Genomic DNA, 21,019 nt, shown 5'->3' on the forward strand with positions numbered 1-21,019 from the left:
GCAGACCTGGAGGCTCCTGTCCATCTCTGGGCTTCACGCTCCTGGGCGTGGAGGAGACATCACAGGTAAGTGCTGAAGGGAAGTCGGGAGAGGGAAGGACCAATGCCCTCTGCCTGAGGGAAGTTGGCCAGGGGCCAGGAGGTGGACCAGTAGCAAACATAGCTGCATTTTATAGGCATGTTACTTGGTTTCCCTTCTGGTTTCTATAAACGGTAGTAAAGTCTCCTGTAAAACATCTGCCTAGTTGAAACTGTCCTTCCTTGTCTTGGTCCCATTCGAGCTGCCATCACAAAAACACCATAGCCTGGGCGGCTTAAACAACAAGTATTTATTCCTCACACTTCTGGAGGCTGGGAAGTCTAAGATCAAGGCGGCAGTAGATGTGGTGTCTGGTGAGGACCAGCTTTTGGCTCTTAGATGGCCATCTTCTCACTGTGTCCTCACATGGTGGAAGAGGCAATAGAATGCTCTGGGGTCTCCATTATAAGGGCACCAATCCCATCATGAGGACCCCATCTTTATGACCTAATCACCTCCCAAAGACACCACCTCAAATACTATCACACTGGAGGTTAGGATTTCAACATACGAATTTCGGTGGGACACATTCAGTCCACAACATACCTAGATTTACAGAAGCATCGTGACAGCCAGTACAAGGGAGAGCCGCACTCCCCCACCTCACCCACCGGCAGGCATGCCAGTGACCTTGTACTTAGTGAGCAGGCTCCAGAGGGAATGGAGGCAAGGCTGAGAAGTCCCACTTCTTGGCCCCACCTAGCCCTTCCTTCATCATTGCCAAACTTGTTAATCTAGGCTTGACGTGATTAAAGGAATTATGTGGTCCCTGACAGTCCTGTATGACCTGGGGGAAGTTACCTGACCTCTCTGTGGCTGTCTCCTTAGCTGTAAAATGTATATCACAGGATTATTATAAGTATTAAATGACTTGATGTTTGTGAAATTCTTAGAGCCATGCCTGATATAGAGTAAGCACTATATACGTTTGATTATATAACAAAAACAATCATTATCATGTTATTATATATCAGACCTCAGATAAATTGACACAACATTGATGGTTATTAGCCATTAGTAGGTACGGTAGGCAGAATTCTAAAATGGCCCCCAAGATTCTGGGTCCCTGGTGTACACACTCCTTCTGCTAGTTATTAAATTAAACGCTAATCTAGGTGCTCATTTGAAGGGATTTTGCAGGTGTAACTAAGGTCCCAAATCAGGAGATTATCCAGGTAGGCCTGACCTCATCAGGTGGGCCCTTTAGAAGCAGAGATTTCCTCCAGCTGGTCACAGCATAGGAATGCAGGGAGATGTACTACACGGCCTGGAAGAAAGCCAGAATCCATGTTGTGAACTTCCTACGGAGGGGACCACATGGCAGGGAACTGTGGGTGGTCTCTAGATACTGAGAGCAGTCCTCAGCTGACAGCCAGCAGGCGTGAAAACAGGGACCTGAGTCCCACAGGTGCAAGGTACTGAATTCTCCCAACAACCAGTCATCTTGGAGGAAGACCCCTGAGCCCTGGACGAGAACTGTGGCCTTAGCCAACACCTTGATTCCAGCCCTGTGAGTCCCTGAGCAGAGAATGCACTCACGCCATGCCTGGACCTCTGACCTACAGAAACCGTGAGATAATAAATTCATGTTGCTTTAAGCCACTAAGTTTGTGATACTTTGTTATGCGGCAATAGAACACGAATACAGCAAAAAAAAAAAAAAAAAAACACGCAGAACTCGCAAATGCACAGCCAGACGATGTTGTTCAAAGCCCAGACAGCTTCCCCTCCACCCTGCCCACTACTGATAATGATTTTTCACTGACGAAGTCAGTACCAAATACTCTCAGTTCGAAAAAAGCTTCCTTTGCCACGCTGGGCTTGGTCCCACGGGAAGGCATTGTTCGCCAGTATCACTGGCAGGGCAAGGCTGACCCACCTGCTTCAAGACGCAGCAAGTCTGGGGGCTCCCAGGCTGGTTCCCGTGGCTGGGGTAAGAGTTGCGCGATGTTCGCTCTAACCCCGGCACAGCCTCCAGACCTTATGCCGAGACCTTTGACCTAAGGACGTGGCTCCGCCTCCACTTCCAAGGCCTTCTGGGAAACTAAGCCGGGGCTTTAGGACCCAGGAACCAGAGCTCTGGGATTTACTGAAGAAAATAGAAGGCGGGGCGTATAATGGTTAAGAGTTCTGGCTTCTGCATTAAACTCTGGCTTCACCACCTGTGACTTTTTGCAAATTCCTTTCCCCCTGTGCACCCCCATCTGTAAAATGGGGATACCAGAGTTGTGAAGGTTGGAGGGTAAGGCTTATAAAACACTGGTGCGAGGGGTCTAGCCCTTAGCACGCCCTCCAAAACACGAGCTGTTGTTTAGCTGATTTTTTTTGCTGATCAGGTCTTCTACACTAGCCCTAATGCTGGGCTTTCATCGGATTGTAAATGCCCACCCCCCCGTGCCCCAGATCAGACAGCAAAGCACATCTCGTTCCATTGTTTCTGAGCCCGAGTGACTGCTTAATGACTAACTACTCCAGCCTGGAACATGGAGTATCAAACCATGTCAATTAGCCCCAATATAAACGCAGGATAAATCAATCATCCTTCGCTGGCCTCTTCTTGCCTTCTTCTCTTGTACCAACTGGTCAGCGTTTCTACTGGATAAAACCAAGGGAATGTAGTAAACTTACAATATGAGACTGGGCTACAAGAAATATGTGGGAAGTTTGCACTCTTAAAACAGACAAAGTAATTAGCATTTTTAAAAGATGGTTTCACCATGCTAAAAATTTACATCCCTCATTCAAAAAGGTGGGGTTCTATTAAATGTCACCGAACCAGCTTTGATGATGGAATTTATGAGGCTGTGCCAGATCGTGATGATAAAGCATTCAAAGGTATATATCACTTATAAGTATAACCACATCTAGACTCATAAAAATAGACTTCCTATTTAAATAGAATCTTCTTTCTGAGCACTGCTAAGTGAAGTAATTTGAAATTTTCCTAAGTTGCAATGAGGCAGGTGGTGGTATTTTTCCCATTTGTGCAGATGACCATCTATTACATGGATTTGCAAATTGGTTAACTGGCTGGAAGATCTGAGAAGAAAAATGCTGTTCTAGTACTTTTGTACAGTCCTGGGTTAAACTCAGAGAATTTGGCCAAGAGAAGATTAACATAAGCAACATTCTGTCCGATACATTTTCTATGAGAAACCAGGCTATTTAAAAAAAAAAAAAAAAACAACTAGTGTTTTCAAAAAGAAAACTATAGCAAAATGCCTAAGCTCCTTACTCCTTAGCAAATGATTCTCCCGACTAGAGTGTGAGATCCAGAAAGTCAGTACCTTTGCCCATCTCCTTCACTTGGCTACCCTGGTGCCTAGAATAGTGCCTGGCACTCACTAAATATGTCCTGAACAAATGAACTCATGAAATTAACTGAACTAGCAAGTGGTATGCTGTTGGTGTTCGTTTTCTGTCTAAATTCTGAGCGGTTAAAAATGTAAACATGATCAGACCAAGAAAGAAAGAAAAAAAAAGCAGGGAGGTGATATAAATTCACATTGGAATTTCTGAGCACACTGAAAGAGAAGAAAACCCAGTGTCAATGGAATTTACCACTACAAAGTTTTCATCCCTGCATGGAAATTTCCAGAGCCTATGTTGAAAACCATCTTACAATGGGTCATTTATGAGGAGCGACTGTTTTGCTTAAATGATTGTGTGCCAGCAGCGCCATCTTCTGGGTACCTAGTTGGGCACTTTAGAACAATATTCTGGAGTCTTCTTTTTCATATAGCAAATTGAATTTAGAATCACAAAAAATTACATAGGAAATATCTTTACCGGTCATCTAGGCCATATGTCATCTTACAGGTAAGAATTTGCCTTAAGTGGGTACAATAGTTTCTTACTTTCTCTTGATCCAATGGAGCCCCAAATTCATGTCTCAGAGAGAAGACAAACTACAGCCATCATTACTAAATTATATCACAGGTCTCATATAAACCAGAAACTGCAAGGCAGTTAAAATCCATTTGTCGAGCATCTGAAGAGTGCTGTCGAATAGGAATTTCTGCAACAATGGAACAACAGAACTTTCTGCGATGATCTATACGTGTCTGTGCTGTCCAGTACAGAAGTCACTGGCCATGTGTGGTTATTAAACATCTGAAATGTGACTAATGACTCTGAGGAACTGGATTTTTAATTGTATCTAATTTTAATTAATTTACATTTTTTAAATAGCCACATACGGCTAGTGTAGGGTTTCTCAACCTTGGCACTATTGACGTTTTGGGCTGGATCATGCTTTGCTGTAGTGGCTGTCTTGTGCACTGTAGGATATTTAGCAACAGCCCTGGCCTCTACCCACTGGCCAGGCGTACCCTCGCCCTCAGTTGTGACCATCAAAAAAGTCTCCAGACATTGCCAAATACCCCCTAAGGGGAAAAATCACCCCTGGTTGAGAACCACTGGGCCAGTAGCTATTGCACTGAACAGCACGGTCCTAGAAGATGCCTGATATGTATAGGACATTTGGTTGAGAAAAGAACTGCCCACTGTCCTATACTAGGGCAGTGGTGGTCTTGTCATAAGAACAGGGAAGGTTAAAAAAAAATACAGTCAGACGTAGTCAAAGCAATGTCTTGCTTCTTTAATCTTCCTTCCCTTGTAGCAGAGATGGAGCCAGGAGAGTGATACTGGAAACTTCTGTCTCCCTCACAAGTCCCCAGGTTAGCAACAGAAAACCTACACTTGAATCTGGCTGTCTGTCCTCACTGGGGGTAATGGGACAAATTGACTTCCCTGAGTCTCAGGGTCTCACCTGGAGAAGGGGAGAGCATAGTACCCACCTGGTGGGGTTGCTGTGAGAGCTAAATTAGGTGAAGCGTAAAGTGTTCCCAGCTCAGTGCTTGGCACGTTCAACACCATAGTTATTATCTTAGCCACCCTCTTCCAGGAGGCAGGGGGCGGAGGGGTGTGGTGGAATTTTTCATGCCCTCCAACCAATAACACAAAAGTACCCAGTATGTTCCTTTACAAATAAAAATCTCCTTGAAAAAAAAAAAAAAAAACTAGCCAAACTCTAATAAACCTGACTTTATTTTAAAATCCCAGTAGCCTCAACACTCGGTAACGTTTGTCTGTTGTTTGTGATGCCATTCCCTTGACACATTTAAATGTGGAGGAGAAACCATTTCAGCTCCTCAGGGAGGCTGAGTCCGGTGATCTTATGATGCTGCTTGATCCCAAAGCACTTCCAAATTCTAAGGCGGCATAACTGCATCAAAGAAGGGGGACCTGGAGAAAGATGATAAGACAAGTCACCCATGGGTTTCACTGATCTAAGACTTTTCCCTTCCTTCGTTGAAAGCATACAAGCTATGACACTATTATAAGGCAATAATATGGTGCAGCTTAAGACCATGTTCTGCTTTTTGCAGGAGGCATTTTTAGGCCATGTTCTCTCTTTTCTGGTATCTCACTGAAATGAGTTTGCTAGGTTATGATTTAGAACAAAGACCTTCAAAGCTCAGTCTCACCAATGGAGGCTTATGGGAGCTAATTTTGGAATTACAAAAGTATGGAATTCCCAGCACTGACAAGAAAATCCATGTTTAATGCCTTTCTTCTCTTTACCTTTAAAAAAAATAAGGTCATATTTCTGGATGCAAATACTTTTATAAATTTAGCAGTTTTAAGATATTCAAATATAAGAAGCTATCAGTGAAGCATAAATGTTACCTGAAGTCATATTTATCTTGTTTGGTTCTTTTTTAACATCTTTACTGGAGTTTAATTGGAGTTTACAAAGGTGTGTTAGTTTCTGCTTTATAACAAAGTGAATCAGCTATACATATACATATATCCCCATATCCCCTCCCTCTTGCGTCTACCTCCCACCCCTCCCTATCCCACCCTTCTAGGTGGTCACAAAGCACTGAGCTGATCTCCCTGTGCTATGCAGCTGCTTCCCACTAGCTAGCTATTTTACATTTGGTAGAGTATATATGTCCATACCACTCTCTCACTTCGTCCCAGCTTACACTTCCCCCTCCCCGTGTCCTCAAGTCCATTCTCTACATCTGCATCTTTATTCCTGTCCTGCCCCTAGGTGCTTCAGAACCATTTTTTTTGTTTATTTAGATTCCATATATATGTGTTAGCATACGGTATTTGTTTTTCTCTTTCTGACTTACTTCACTCCGTACAACAGACTCTAGGTGCATCCACCTCACTACAGATAACTCAATTTCGTTTCTTTTTATGGCTGAGTAATATTCCATCGTGTATATGTGCCACACCTTCTTTATCCATTCATCTGTCGATGGACACTTAGGTTGCTTCCATATCCTGGCTATTGTAAATAGAGCTGCAGTGAACATTGTGGTACATGACTCTTTTTGAATTATGGTTTTTTCAGGGTTTATGCCCAGTAGTGGGATTGCTGGGTCGTATGGTAGTTCTATTTGTAGTTTTTTAAGGAACCTCCATACTGTTCTCCATAGTGGCTGTATCAATTTACATTCCCACCAACAGTGCAAGAGGGTTCCCTTTTCTCCACACCCTCTCCAGCATTTATGGTTTGTAGATTTTTTGATGATGGCCATTCTGACCAGTGTGAGGTGATACCTCATTGTAGTTTTGATTTGCATTTCTCTAATGATTAATGACGTTGAGCATCCTTTCATGTGTTTGTTGGCAATCTGTATATCTTCTTTGGAGAAATGTCTATTTAGGTCTTCTGCCCATTTTTGGATTGGGTTGTTTATTTTTTTGATATTGAGCTACATGAGCTGCTTGTAAATTTTGGAGATTAATCCTTTGTCAGTTGCTTCATTTGCAAATATTTTCTCCCATTCTGAGGGCTGTCTTTTCGTCTTGTTTATGGTTTCCTTTGCTGTGCAAAAGCTTTTAAGTTTCATTTGGTCCCATTTGTTTATTTTTGTTTTTACTTCCATTTCTCTAGGAGGTGGGTCAAAAAGGACCTTGCTGTGATTTATGTCATAGAGTGTTCTGCCTATGTTTTCCTCTAAGAGTTTGATAGTGTCTGGCCTTACATTTAGGTCTTTAATCCATTTTGAGTTTATTTTTGTGTATGGTGTTAGGGAGTGTTCTAATTTCATTCTTTTACATGTAGCTGTCCAGTTTTCCCAGCACCACTTATTGAAGAGGCTGTCTTTTCTCCATTGTATGTTCTTGCCTCCTTTGCCATAAATTAGGTGCCCATATGTGTGTGGGTTTATCTCTGGGCTTTCTATCCTGTTCCATCGATCTATATTTCTGTTTTTGTGCCAGTACCATACTGTCTTGATTACTGTAGCTTTGTAGTATAGTCTGAAGTCAGGGAGCCTGATTCCTCCAGCTCGGTTTTTCTTTCTCAAAATTGCTTTGGCTATTCGGGGTCTTTTGTGTTTCCATATAAATTGTGAAATTTTTTGTTCTAGTTCTGTGAAAAATGCCTTTGGTAGTTTGATAGGGATTGCACTGAATCTGTAGATTGCTTTGGGTAGTAGAGTCATTTTCACAATGTTGATTCTTCCATTCCAAGAACATGGTATATCTCTCCATCTGTTTGTATCATCTTTAATTTCTTTCATCAGTGTCTTATAGTTTTGTGCATACAGGTCTTTTCATATTTGTTTTCATATTCTGCATTCAGAGTTGTCCCAGTGCTTCAACTCACAGGTGAAAAGTGAACTAGCACAAACCTTACATAGGGATCCAGCCAAGTGTTTACATCTTAAGACAGTGATTCTCAAGGGGGGAGGGGAGTATTTTGCTCCCTAGGGACACTTGGCAATATCTAGAGCTAATTTTGTTTGTCACAACTTGCGGGGGGGTGTTGCTATTACCATCTAGTGGGTGGATGACGGGGATGCTGCTAAACATCCTACAGTGCACAGGACAGGATGGCCCCCATCTGGCCCAAAATGTAAATAGTGCTGAGCTTGAAACACCCTGTCATAGGGTAAAAAGATGGGAAATGATTTCCCATCCCCAGCCCCTGCACTAAATTGTAATGGGAATTCCCTTTTGGTTATTAAAAACTTTTTAAAAGGCAAAGCTGTATACCTTCAAGAATCCCATAAAGCAGTAGCCCTCAAGCCTGACTGGGGAGGGAGGGGCTGCGAGGGCTTTAAACTCCACCCCAGGGATGTTGCTTCAGTTACTGTCGAGTGGGCCTGTGCATCTGGGTTTTGTAAAGGCACGTGTCCCAGGTCATTGTATTGTGTGGCCAGGGTTGAGAATGCAACCAAAAGGGTACAGTGGCCTCTAACTTTGATACCAAGCAGGAACCTGTGGGGCTCCAGGGCACGAAAGCCCTTCCGTGTCCCCCATTTCTTGGTTACAGGAAATAGGCTTCATTCAGCCTCCCTGACCTTCCCTGAGTTCCAAGAAGCAGGTTCAAACCGATGCTAATTAGGGAAGGGAGGGGATAAGGAGACAAGAGAGGAACAGTCAAGAGAAACAACAGTGCAGCCTTGCGGCAGGGTCCTGGTTCCCCTCAAGGGACACACATAACAATATCTTTGAGCTGTTTTGCAGATGCTGAAGCCCCCACCAGGTGGGAGAAGTTAACTGCATACTGACCACAAGCACGGAGACCCCAGACCAGCTGGAACCAGAAGGTTCCAAGTTCACCACCAACCAATCAGAAGAATGTCCAAGAGCTGATCACACTCTCCTTGAACCATTACTATAAAATTCCTCACTACCCCCTCCAGGTCGGGACACAGTTTTGAGGGCATTAGCCTGCCGTGGCCCCCTTTGCCTGGCAAAGCAATAAAGCTATTCTTTTCTACTTCACCCAAAACTCTGTCTCCGAGATTTAATTCAGTGTCAGGGTACAGAGGCCCGGATTCGGCTTCAATTTCCTATAGCATCACCGCAAGCTACAGGATAAACTGGGTTGCATACTTCTCAGGTGATGGAAAACAAGAGGTAGAAACAGACATATATACAAGGAAAGAAAGAAAGGAAGTATTTTCAATCAGGTCCTCAGAGCACATTCAGAAGGTCCCTGTTGAAATTTAGGGCACCTTCCAGATACGTTCAATGTACTCAAGTCGTATATTAATGAAGGATTTCCCAGTGTGCTCAAAGCATTTATTAACGAGCTGCAAAAGGCATAGTGTGGGGCAACTGAACTTAATCTCCTCTCACTAAGGCATTTTGAAGGAAGTTACTAATCACATGTGCTAGATACAATGTCAGGGATAAGTGCCAGTATAAAGATGAATATAACCCAGCTTGAGTTCTATTCATTGTTTTTCCTTCTGATTTTAAAAGAAATTAAAACATTACTGCGGGCCCCTAAAAACATGGTGGACCCCACGCATTGTGCCATCTGTGCCTGCTGGAGAAATCGGCCCCGTCTATAGAGATACAATTTTTTTGAAAACAAGAAATTGTCAAAGTGCGGGCAGAGTTGCCCGGGGGTGACCCCACTGCTTCTCATAAAGGGGTTTCTATTGGACTGTTCCTTGTGCCTTGGCTCAGGGAGCACAGGCCTTGTTTGGGGGGCCCCAAGGCAGGCTATGGCCACAAGTACGCTGGGGCAGTGGGTGTAGCAGGAAGAAGGATTCAGGGGCCACTTTACAATTCTGCCCAGAGCCCTAATTCTCAGCATGTGGGGAGAAAATAACCAGGTCACATGACACCAGAATCCTTCTGGGATTTCCCTGGTGGCACAGTGGTTAAGAATCCATTTGCCAGTGCAGGGGATACGGGTTCGAGCCCTGGTCTGGGAAGATCCCACATGCCACGGAGTAACTAACTAAGCCCGTGCGCCACAACTACTGAGCCTGCGCTCTAGAGCCCGCGTGTCACAACTACTGAGCCCACACACCTAGAGCCCGTGCTCCACAAGAGAAGCCACCGCAATGAGAAGCGCGCACACCGCAACAAAGAGTAGCCCCCGCTCGCCACAACTAGAGAAAGCCCGCGCTCAGCAATGAAGACCCAACACAGACAAAAATAAATAAATAAAATAAAATAGAAAATAAAAAAATAAAAATAAAAAAAGAATCCTTCTGGTAGGGAAGCCTACTTCAAACTCCCACAGCCCCTAAGACTCAACAAAGTCCACACTCTGGTAAAAAAAAGCAGGTCCTGAGCTGGCTACTCTCCACCTCTAGGGACAAGTAAGAATGCAATCTGAGGGGTCTCTGCTCCCCACCCCAGCCCACCCGTGACCTCGCAGCCCAGGGAAGTGCCCCTACACCCTTGCACACTGCTCAACCCCAGTGTTTAGTGGTTTGGGTCAGGAGTGTCAGTTTTTATTTATAGAGGAGTGTGGACTCAGTGTTGATTAACTTATTATATTGGATTGGCCAAAAAGTTCATCCGGATTTTTCCATAAGATGGCACGGAAAACCCGAACGAACTTTTTGGCCAACCCAATAGTAAATGTCTTCCGATTGCTGTGCATCATGAAAGTAATACCGTGTCATACTCAATGAGTTGCATTCTTACCCCCCATCCAAGAAGCCAAATGCCCAGTAGTTCAGCCCATCTGTACTGCAGTAGGACATCCTGGGGCATTGTACAACCCCAAAGACGCTTCTGCTGCATCACTCTAAAGCATGGCTTACAAATACCCTATGATATCACTTATATGTGGAATCTAAAATATGACACAAGTGAACTTATCTACGAAACAGAAACAGACTCACAGGCATAGAGAACAACCTTGTGGTTGCCAAGGGGGGGGGGGGGTGGGGGAGGGATGGATTGGGAGTTTGGGATTAGCAGATGCAAACTAGTATATATAGAATGGATAAACAAGGTCCTACTGTAGAGCACAGGGAACTATATTCAGTATCCTGTGATAAATCATAATGGGAAAGAATATGAAAAAGAATGTATATGTATAAGTGAATCACTTTGCTGTACAGCAGAAATAAACATAACATTATAAATCAGCTATACTTCAATAAAATAAATTTAAAAAAAAATAAAGCATGTCGTACACCTGAAACTAACACAACACTGTAAATCAACTATACCCCAATAAAAATTTTTTGAAAATACAGCGTGTCTTAGGTAACTTTAACATTTTAAAACAATATCTTAATTCTTTGAAAGCTGGCCTATCCCACAAATGAACATTAGATCATCCAAACAGCCTGTCTCCAACATGCCAAAGAGCAGGATGGTTATTTATTATATAACCAGTACTGTACCTTGCTGAATACTAAACTATGTCAGCTCCCCACGTTTGGTGAAGGCAGAGCACAATCTTTTTCATAAGACCGGAAGTCAGAACTCAATAAGTACCTGCCTCCTGCTAGAGCCCACAGGAGTCTATGGATTAGGGCTTAGATTCAGGCAAAGGAGAAGCACCTTCTCTCTGCATGAAGAGCTTGCTCAGGGGGCTCTCTGGAGGCACCAGCTCCAAGGGACGGTGGCCTTCAGCATTCCTGGCCTGGGTGTCTGCTCCAAAGTCCATGAGCAGGCAGGCCAGCTCCCCACTGGACGCCCTGGCCACCGCGTGCAAAGGGGAATCCAGCCCCCGGCCTTGGTTCACGCTCGCTCCTAAACAGTCACGAGAACAGAGTCAGCCAAGGAGCAGAGTGCAAGCACCCCCTTCTCAAAGCACTGCACCTCAAAATTCCCTAACAAAAGGGCATCCATAGCAGGCACAGTAGTTCTCCTGAGAAAACGGGAGGTGACTTGATTCCATTTAATCATACGGGGAAAATGCCACTTGACAATGTGACTGAATGTACCACATGAGCTCCATGACATATGAGGTTGAAAAGCTCGCCTTTGAGCACTCTACACAGGTGTGATACATGCGAGAAGAATCCTGGTGGCATGAGAGCTGCACATTCATTATTAATGGAGCCCAAATATTAGCCAGTACAGGCCGGAAGTGAGGCTAGACGGTGAAATCTCATCTATGGCAATTATCCACATTTACACGCCGAGCAACTGCCGTGAGGTTTAAACCAGAGACTTGGGACCATGTGATCTGGACTGTGAAGGGCAATCAATTATGGCAGCATTGCCTAGATTGGGGTGGCCAATCCCAAGATCACAGGGAAGGTGGCAAAGCCCTCCTCTTCGGGGATAAGGTAGAATTTGAGGACCATCCCCACCCAATTCCATCCTCACACTCTCAACAAATCCCTACCCCAGTCCAGATGCTGGCTCCCACTGCAATGTGTGGGGACATATGACTTTGCCTGAGCTGCTGCCCCTCTAGTAAAATGGGAATCTATGGCCAGTCAACAAATGTTAATTGAATTGTTCTTGTGTTGGTCTTAGCTTTGTGAGGGATGCCAAACATGGCCCTTTCCTGACTAGGAGCTTAAAATCCACCTAGGGTAATAGAAGAAAGAGAGGGAGAGAAGGAGAGAGAAAACCAATCTCCTAATTCATGGTAATGGCTGCCAAGTGAGTAGAAGGCAATGAGAACCGTAAGAGTATCCAGCGGAGGGCAAGATTACTGGATTTCTAAAGAATAACCAGGACTCAGATAATTAAAGAGGTGATGAAGTGGTATCCCAAGTGTTGAAGAAGGGGCTGGATAAGAGCAGGAAGGTGAAAAAGAATGATGCGACCTACGACTTTTCAAAAATATAATATTTACAATGGACTAAAAATGGGGCAAGTTCTATTTCCAAATCAAAGAGAACTGGTGAAGGCGGCCCCAGATCTGAAGATTCAGCCCCAATCCAGCAGCTGTGCAAGTTACTCAGGGCCTAATAATATCAATGGCCAGAGGGAGGGAGGAGAAACTACTAATCATTGAGGACCATCCTGGGAGATGTCATCATCATTATCATTATTATCACTATTCTCATTACAACTGAGAGAACTAAAGTTGAAACAGTTTAAACCAATTCCCCACGGAAACACAGTCAATATGAACTCTGATCTTGTCCGACTCCATTGCCCGCGCTCTTTCCTCTGCTACAATAGAAAGAGCTTTCAAATACCTTTAATTTACTTTTCATTTACTTTCCTTGTTATGTTTTGCTTTTGGTTTTACCTGATTCCAGAAGCTTCTTGGCACAGGCCACCTGCAGGTTTTCACAAGCCAAATATAACGGTGTGCCCAGGTGGCTGATGTTACGGTCAACGTCGCCCCCATGAGCCACAAGAGACTCAATGCACTCCACGTGGCCTGCAGCCCAAAGTGGGAGAAAACAGTTACAGCACAAATTCTCGTAGCTAGGGAAACACCACCTCGCCCATTTTTTGTGTGTGTAAATTTTCCAACAACTTATCCAGCGACCAAAAGCTACTTCCTCTATTTAGAATAGGGAATGATCTTCAACACTGTCACCAGTTAATGGGTTGACTATAAGATGGCATCTGTAGCTCCGGGTGGAACTCCACTTGAGTTTACCAGCCACGGTAAGCAACAAACAGCCACCCACCTTTTTCAATTGTTGGTGGCTTTGTAATCAGCCTGATTACAGAAATCAAAGTGAGAGCTGAGAAGAGGTATGGAACAACAGGGACTAAAGGTGGACCTGGAGAAGAAAGGGCACAGAGGGGACCGTGGAACAGGGAAGGAAAGTTACAACCTCACCAAGGGCAGGCCCTAGGACAAACAGGCCACGGTGGGCACAGGTGAGGCTTAGAAAAAGGTGCCAAATCCAACGTGAGTGAGGCCCAGTGTGGCCAACTAGGTTTGGTGAAAGCAGAATCACTCTTCCTTGGTCTAGGACATCATACTTGAAACATAGCTCCTTTGCATTTATCTTGTTATACCATTTTAGTTCTATGTGTCCAGTGAATACAATGAGTTAACATGTCTCCTCGTGAAGAAATGCCAGTGCTTTGGGAGATAATTATAATATGGGTGGATCTAGTCAAATGGGGCTGCTGTAAAGATGATAGGAAGCCATTTTGTGAAGCCACTGCGGAAATAGCCCTCGGGGCAAGGTACGGTCATCATGACGTTGAGGAGGAGGAGAAATATCAGAGAAAAGTAAAACTTACAATTTTAGTTTTTGTCTCAGAGTTAAGAATAGCAGGAAAACTGTGACTTTATGAAAAGAATTATCCCAGATGAATAAGTTCTGGGGATCTAATGTACAGCATGGTGACTACAGTTAATAATATATATACTGTATATACTGTACTTTAAATTTGCTAAGGGAGTAGATCTTAAATGTTCTCACCACAAAAAAAGGTAACTATATGAGGCAATGGATGTGTTAATTAACTTGATTATGGTTATCCTTTCACAATGTATACGTGTATCAAATTATCACACTGTACACCTTAAATATATACAATCTTATTTGTCAACTATACCTCAACAAAGCTGGGGATGGGGAGACTTACCCCAAACTGTATATAACATCTTATATTTCCAAAAATTGAAAGTTTGTTTCACTTAGCAAACTTAGGTGGCCCTGAGACAATATTCTTTAAGGCCTTAAAACAGAAGACTATAATTTGTTTTATAAAATAACTTGACTTTATGGGGTCATGGGTTCAACAACACATTCCACAAATTCTGATGGATAGTCTACTATATGCCAGGCCCTGTTCCGGAAACACAGCAGTAAGCAACATTCCAAATGTTCTAAAAGGGTGCTTCTCAAACTTACTGTGCATCAGAAATCACCTGGAGGGCTTGTTAAACAAAGCACAGATGGCTGGACCCCACCCCCAAAGTTACTGATTCACCGGGTCTGGAATGGGGCCCAAGAATCTGCATTTGCATGCCAGGTCAGGCTGACGCTTCTGGTCCCAGGATCCACACACTGAGAACAACTGCTCCGTATACCTCCTTTTCCCTCCTCCCTTCAACAATAAGATGTCCCTTGAAGGAGTGGGTGGAAAACTTAAATTCTCAACAGATTTACCTCTCTTAGCAGCTTCGTGCATGGGGGACGCCAGATCACTCTCAGGGTGGGGACTAGCTCCGTGCTGCAGAAGCAAATTCACACAGTCCAGGCTGCCGCTGACACAAGCATTAAACAGGGGAGTATGCCAGTCTGTAGTAACACCATTCACCTAGAAAGAAAAGCTCCAGCATGAAGGCGGGCAGCGGGGTATCCTGGATTCAGACCTAAGCTCCACCATTTTCAAGCTATTATTTCACTTGTCTGAGCATTAAATTCCACAGTTACAAAATGGGGACAAAAAATAACAAATTCCCCAAAGTTGTTGTGAAAAACCGGATGAGGTATGGAATGGAATGCACCAAGAACGTTCCCAGACCAGGGACTGAACCCATGCCCCCTGCAGTGGGAGTGCGCAGTCCTAACCACTGGACGGCCAGGAAATTCCCACTAATCACCTTATTTTAAACATGCCATCCTAGACCCATCCCACACCAATCCAATTTCCCCACAGAAGTTAGAGTAACCTTTTAAAATTGTTAATGTATTATTTTTTTTTAATTTAAAAATATCACTTTCGGGACTTCCCTGGTGACAGTGGTTGGGGGTCCACCTGCCAATGCAGGGGACACGGGTTCGAGCCCTGGTCCGGGAAGATCCCACATGCTGCAGAGCAACTAAGCCCATGCGCCACAGCTACTGAGCCTGCGCTCTAGAGCCCGCAAGCCACAACCACTGAGCCCGTGAGCCACAACTATTGAGCCCATGTGCCACAACTACTGAAGCCCGTGCACCTAGAGCCTGTGCTCCGCAACAAGAGCCACCGCAATGAGAAGCCCACGCACCACAACGAAGAGTAGCCCCCGCTCGCCACAGCTAGAGAAAGCCCATGCACAGCAACGAAGACCCAACACAGCCAAAATTAAATTAATAAATAAATTTAAAAACATCACTTTCATCCAAATATAGAGTGAACACAAGCCAAAGATTTTATTCAGCTCATTCATTAATGAGGGAACCAGTAAAATGGCAAGGATGGCTAAAAGGAGAATTTATATAGTCAGTCAATGCAATGCTGAAATAAATTTGCTAATAGATACAAAACTGGTTAATATCCTATAGGGCCATAAAACTATAATCGTTGGGGCTATCTTTTCTAACACTGGAAATCAGACTGAAACTTACAAGTTAACATCTAACTTCACAGTGTTTGGGCTATAATTGAATGGCAAAGAGCAAAGCCAAACGCAGATGCATTTTCCTCTATCAAGGAATTCTTTGGTAAACCTGTTAAACGATGATACTGTGAAGACAGGGACGTCATTCTCATGCCCTATTTCCACGCCAGGTCAGGACTAGTGACGCATGAAAGATGTCCAGGGTGCAAACTTTAAGGAGACACTCGCTCCCAGGGTTACAAAAGTGCTGAACGACCCTGAGAGTGAGCAGCTCTTTAGAGTTTGCACCCTAGGCTCCTTTCTCACCTCTGCTTAGTCCTGGCCCTGTTTCCAAGTTTGGGGTAAGTTTTCTTAACCAAAATATAAACCTCATGATGCACTCATCTATGGCTCTCGGCTGCTCTCAGGACAAAGCCCATTTTCTTGGCATGGTCGGCAAGCTTGTTTGTGTTCTGACCCCTCTCACCTGCTCTACTCTGCTGCTATAAGAAATTATTTTTTTCAATTTTTTAAAAATTTATTTATTTTTGGCTGTGTTGGGTCTTCGTTGCTGCACGTGGGCTTTCTCTAGTTGCAGTGAGCGGGGGCTACTCTTCCTTGCGGTGTGCAGGTTTCTCATTACAGTGCTTCTCTTGTTGCGGAGCACGGGCTCTAGGCGCGTGGGCTCAGTAGTTGTGGCACACAGGCTCAGTAGTTGTGGCTCACAGGCTCTAGAGCGCAGGCTCAGTAGCTGTGCGCACGGGCCTAGTTGCTCCGCGGCATGTGGGATCTTCCTGGACCAGGGCTCAAACCCGTGTCCCCTGCATTGGCAGGCGGATTCTTAACCACTGTGTCACCAGGGAAGTCTCTAAAGAATGATTTGAAGGAACGATTTGAAGTCCCCACTTTCACTTCTAGGCCTTTGCGTTTGTTGTTCCCAGTGGGTGGGAAGTCCATCATTTCCCCCAACCCACCGTTGAGCTGACTAACTCCAACAGGTCCTTTAGGTTTCAACTGTAACATCATTTCCTGTAGGAAGCATCTTTTGACTCCCTCTCTCCATCAGAAATAAATGGGTTAGGAACACTTCTATGTGTTCCCAACAATCCCCTTACTATTAATACTTATTACATTGTAGTAGTTTGCAAAATATGGCCACAGATTCTCTGCCCAGGATGCATATCCCTTTGCAGAGTGGCTTAGTAACTCCTCCCATCCCAAGATGGAGACTATCTTTTCAATCCTTGAATCTGGGCTTGCCCACATGAATTGCTTTGGTCAATGGGACAGTTAACAAGTGTGATGCAAGCAGAGAGCTTGCCCTCTTTTGCTGCTCTTGGAATCCCTGCTACCATGTGAACAGGCCTGGGCCGCCTGCTAAAGGATGAGAGACCACGTAGAGATTTTCTGTCTCCCCAGACCTCCCAGCCATCCCAGCCAAGGTCATCATGAAGTAGCCTGCCCCAGCCCATCTATCAGCTAACCTCACACGCCTCAGTAAGCCCAGCTGAGGTTAGCTGAAGCAGCCAGACCAGAAGAGCTGTCCAGACAGCACAAGGAACTGTGAGATAAATGGCTGCTGTCTTAAGTCATTAAGTCAGGGTGGTTTGTTACACAGAAGAAACTAACAGATAAAAACAGCGTATTGTAATTGCCTGCTGTGGCTGAGATACTATGCATTAAACAAACTCATTTCCTCTCTCTTGGGCGCAGAGGCATACTACACTTGCCCGCCTCCCTGGCAGTTACACATGGCCTGCATTCTGGCCAATGGGATATGAGCAAAAGTGACATATGTCACTGCCAAGACTGGCCCTTAAGAAGCTTCCATTCACAGTCCTCCGTGTCTTTTCCCTTCTAGCCACCTGGAACGGAGCACATGGGAGCCACTTGTTGAAGACAGCGGAGCAACAGGATGAAAGGAGCCTGCGTCCTTGAATCACCCTTGGAAAATAGCCACCCAACTGGGAACACCCACACTGGAGTCTGCGTTGAACAAGGAATAAACTTTTATTATATGAGGCTACTGAGATTTCAGGGTTTATCTTTCGAAGCAGTTAGTGTTACATGCCGCCATTTACCTGTTTATCTGGTCGTCTCCTCATTTAGTTTAGAAGTTCCTGAAAACCTTTATCTAGAGTTAGGCACATAATAAATGCTCAGTACAGACTGGTTGAGAAAAGATGAGAAACCCGTACAGAATTTCCTGATCAGATTTTCCCATCACTTCTGAGCAAGAGGGTACTTAAGTTAATAGAAGATCCACTGGTCCCTACTTTCAAATTCAATGATTTCGTATCTTCCTTCTCTAGAATCTCATTATGTCATCCCGATTCCCATTCTCCAAATAATAATCACACGCCTTATCCCTCTCAATCCTCACAATACCACAAAATACGCTACATAATTTTTTTTGGTATTTTCCCTGTTTTTTTTTTTTTTCCTCTCATGTATAGACTCTAAAGCTTACAGGCTAAGTAACTTGTCCAAGTTTCCAATGTTAGTAAATGGTAGAGATGGTCTGGGACCATTATTCAGGTCTTATGGAGCCAAATGTTATGTGTTTTCTACAATATGTCACTACCTTCCAGCCACAGGAATGAAGGCAGAAATCTAACAGCTATTTATTAATAGTGACAGTCAAAGAAAATGATATAGGCTCAGACCATGACTTTCTAGCTAAAAATGCAGTATTTCATCTACCACTAAAGTAAATAAGCTTGATGGACATAATACTTTTGAAAAAAAAAAAACCTTCATATTTCAAATCAGGCTAATCAAAAACGCTGGAAAGTATTCAGAAGGGATAGAAATCGTCATTTTTCAGTCATGGTGTCTAAGGTGTGATTTGAGCTGCACTTACCTGAGCTCCATGCTTTAATAAAATGTTTGCGCAGGAGGGATGACCTCCGAGACAGGCTTCATGGAGCGGGGACACACGATCTGCCGTGACGAGGTTCACAAGCCACCCCTGGAGGAGGGGAAATGGGCAGAGTAAGGGACGCAAAGCAACAGTTCTGTAGGGTTGGGTTTCAGTCATGAATTCAGTACAAGACAATTCTTTTAAAAGTTAACCTGGCTCACCTATGATAAACCATAATGGAAAACAGTATTAAAAAACGAATGTATATATATATTAATATATATATAACTGTATCACTTTGCTGTACAGCAGAAATTAACAAACACAACATTATAAATCAATTATACATCAATTAAAAAATTTACAAAAAAAGTTCATCTGGCTCATAAAAAAGAATGAAATAATGCCATTTGCAGCAACATGGATGGACCTAGAGATTAGCATACTAAGCAAAGTAAGACAGACAGAAAGTCACAAATACCATATGATACCGCTTATATATGGAATATAAAATATGATACAAATGGACTTATCTACGAAACAGAAACAGACTCACAGACATAGAGAACAGACTTGTGGCTGCCAAGGGGGAGGGGACTGAGGAAGGGATGGATTGGGAGTTTGGGGTTAGCAGATGCAAACTATTATACATAGGATGGATAAACAACAAGGTCCTACTGTAGAGCACAGGGAACTATATTCAATATCCTGTGATAAACCATAATGGAAAAGAACATAAAAAAGAATGTATATATATGTGTAACGGAATCACTTTGCTGTATAGCAGAAATTAATACAATGCTGTAAATCAACTATACTTCAATTAAAAAATAAAATAAAAATAAAAACCCAACAACTTAAAAAAAAAAAGTTAACCTGGCTCAAAATCTGACAGTACACCAAGGTGTTGACAATGATGTAAAAAAACAAACAAAAAAAGGAACCGTCATACTGCTGGCGGGAGTGTAATATAATACAACCACTCAGGATAACAGTTTGACAGCATCTATTAGAGTTGATGACACACATACCTATGACCTAGCCATGTGACTCTTAGGTGTACACACTCAAGACTGACTTTCAACTTGCTCTCACTCTCTCCTGTCCTCTCACTTATTGGCTCATTGTTTTGATGAGGGCCATGACAAGGAACTTAGGGCAGTCTCCAGGCAACAGCCAGCCAGGAATTGAGGCTTTTAGTCAAAAAACCCAGAAGGAACTGAATCTTGCCAACAGCCATGTAAGAGAGTTTGGACTGGGGTCCATCCTTAGTCAAGCCTCAAGATGCCTGAAGCTCTGGTCCACACTCTTATGACTGCAGATTCATAAGAGTCCCTGACCCAGCTAAACTGTGTCTAGATTCCTGACCCATAGACACTGGGAACTAATACACGTCTGTTACATTAAGCCGCTAAGTCCGGGATTTCTTATATACGTACAGGTATATATAAGAAATACGTATACGTATTTCTTATATACGTACAGGTATATATGAGTGCACTCCAATAGCCCTGGACTAATACAGGCCAAAACATTAGGTGAACCTCCACAGAGAGAGAGGCAGAAAGTCCCGAGGCTGAGGGGCAATTACATTCTCACTCTAGTACTCTAGGGCTGAAGAAGCAAGAAAGTGTCTGAAAGGCCCTGGGATTCTTCATCCTCTGGGAATATGTGCTCTCCAGGAGATAGATCGTGAGCCCAATCCAAGCAAAACATCAAAGAACTCCAGGAGAGGCTCCACAGACCGCGCCCCCCTGCCGATCTTGGAATATATTATCTATCCCTAACAGGAAGAAATCAGGTACAATAAAAGTTCTTTTCCTTAGGGCATGTCAATTAAGAGCATGGATAGTTTAATTAACATCTTGGTAATATATTATACCTTTTCTTCCCAGAATAGTTTAAATTTGCCTAAAATCATTCCAATAGATTACTTCACTCACCATCATTCCTAACATACATTCTTCTACTTCTGTGGGCATTTACGAGTCAACCCCCTAGTCATGCTGTCCTTTGGACTTTTACCCTCTGACTGGCAAGCTCATGCGTTTTGATATACACCTGGACATACACCTGAGTCTACAGGATCTCAAACCCAGAGCCTTTTTAGGTGGGTCTGCAAAGGGGTTCTGGGAGACTCAAAATCACCTGCTTAAAAG

General features: G+C 43.7%; 1 protein-coding gene across 4 annotated transcripts in view; it reads right to left on the reverse strand.

The window, feature by feature from the left end:
* ASB9 (ankyrin repeat and SOCS box containing 9) overlaps nucleotides 1-21,019 on the reverse strand; it is a 292,385-nt gene that overhangs the window by 256,191 nt on the left and 15,175 nt on the right. The window contains exons 3-7 of one of the 4 annotated variants that reach the window (XM_059911873.1): nucleotides 18,861-18,968; nucleotides 14,862-15,012; nucleotides 13,028-13,162; nucleotides 11,374-11,565; nucleotides 5,110-5,325 (exon numbers count right to left, since the gene is read on the reverse strand). In XM_059911873.1, coding sequence (XP_059767856.1) covers nucleotides 5,201-5,325; nucleotides 11,374-11,565; nucleotides 13,028-13,162; nucleotides 14,862-15,012; nucleotides 18,861-18,968 — 711 coding nt within the window. In that variant the 3' untranslated portion in view covers nucleotides 5,110-5,200. Of the gene's footprint in view, nucleotides 1-5,109; nucleotides 5,326-11,307; nucleotides 11,566-13,027; nucleotides 13,163-14,861; nucleotides 15,013-18,860; nucleotides 18,969-21,019 lie in introns of those variants that run through there. The other 3 variants (XM_059911874.1, XM_059911875.1, XR_009500371.1) reach the window with 3 other exon arrangements.

The sequence above is a fragment of the Balaenoptera ricei genome, chromosome X, assembly GCF_028023285.1.
Source record: "Balaenoptera ricei isolate mBalRic1 chromosome X, mBalRic1.hap2, whole genome shotgun sequence".
NCBI lineage: Eukaryota > Metazoa > Chordata > Mammalia > Artiodactyla > Balaenopteridae > Balaenoptera > Balaenoptera ricei.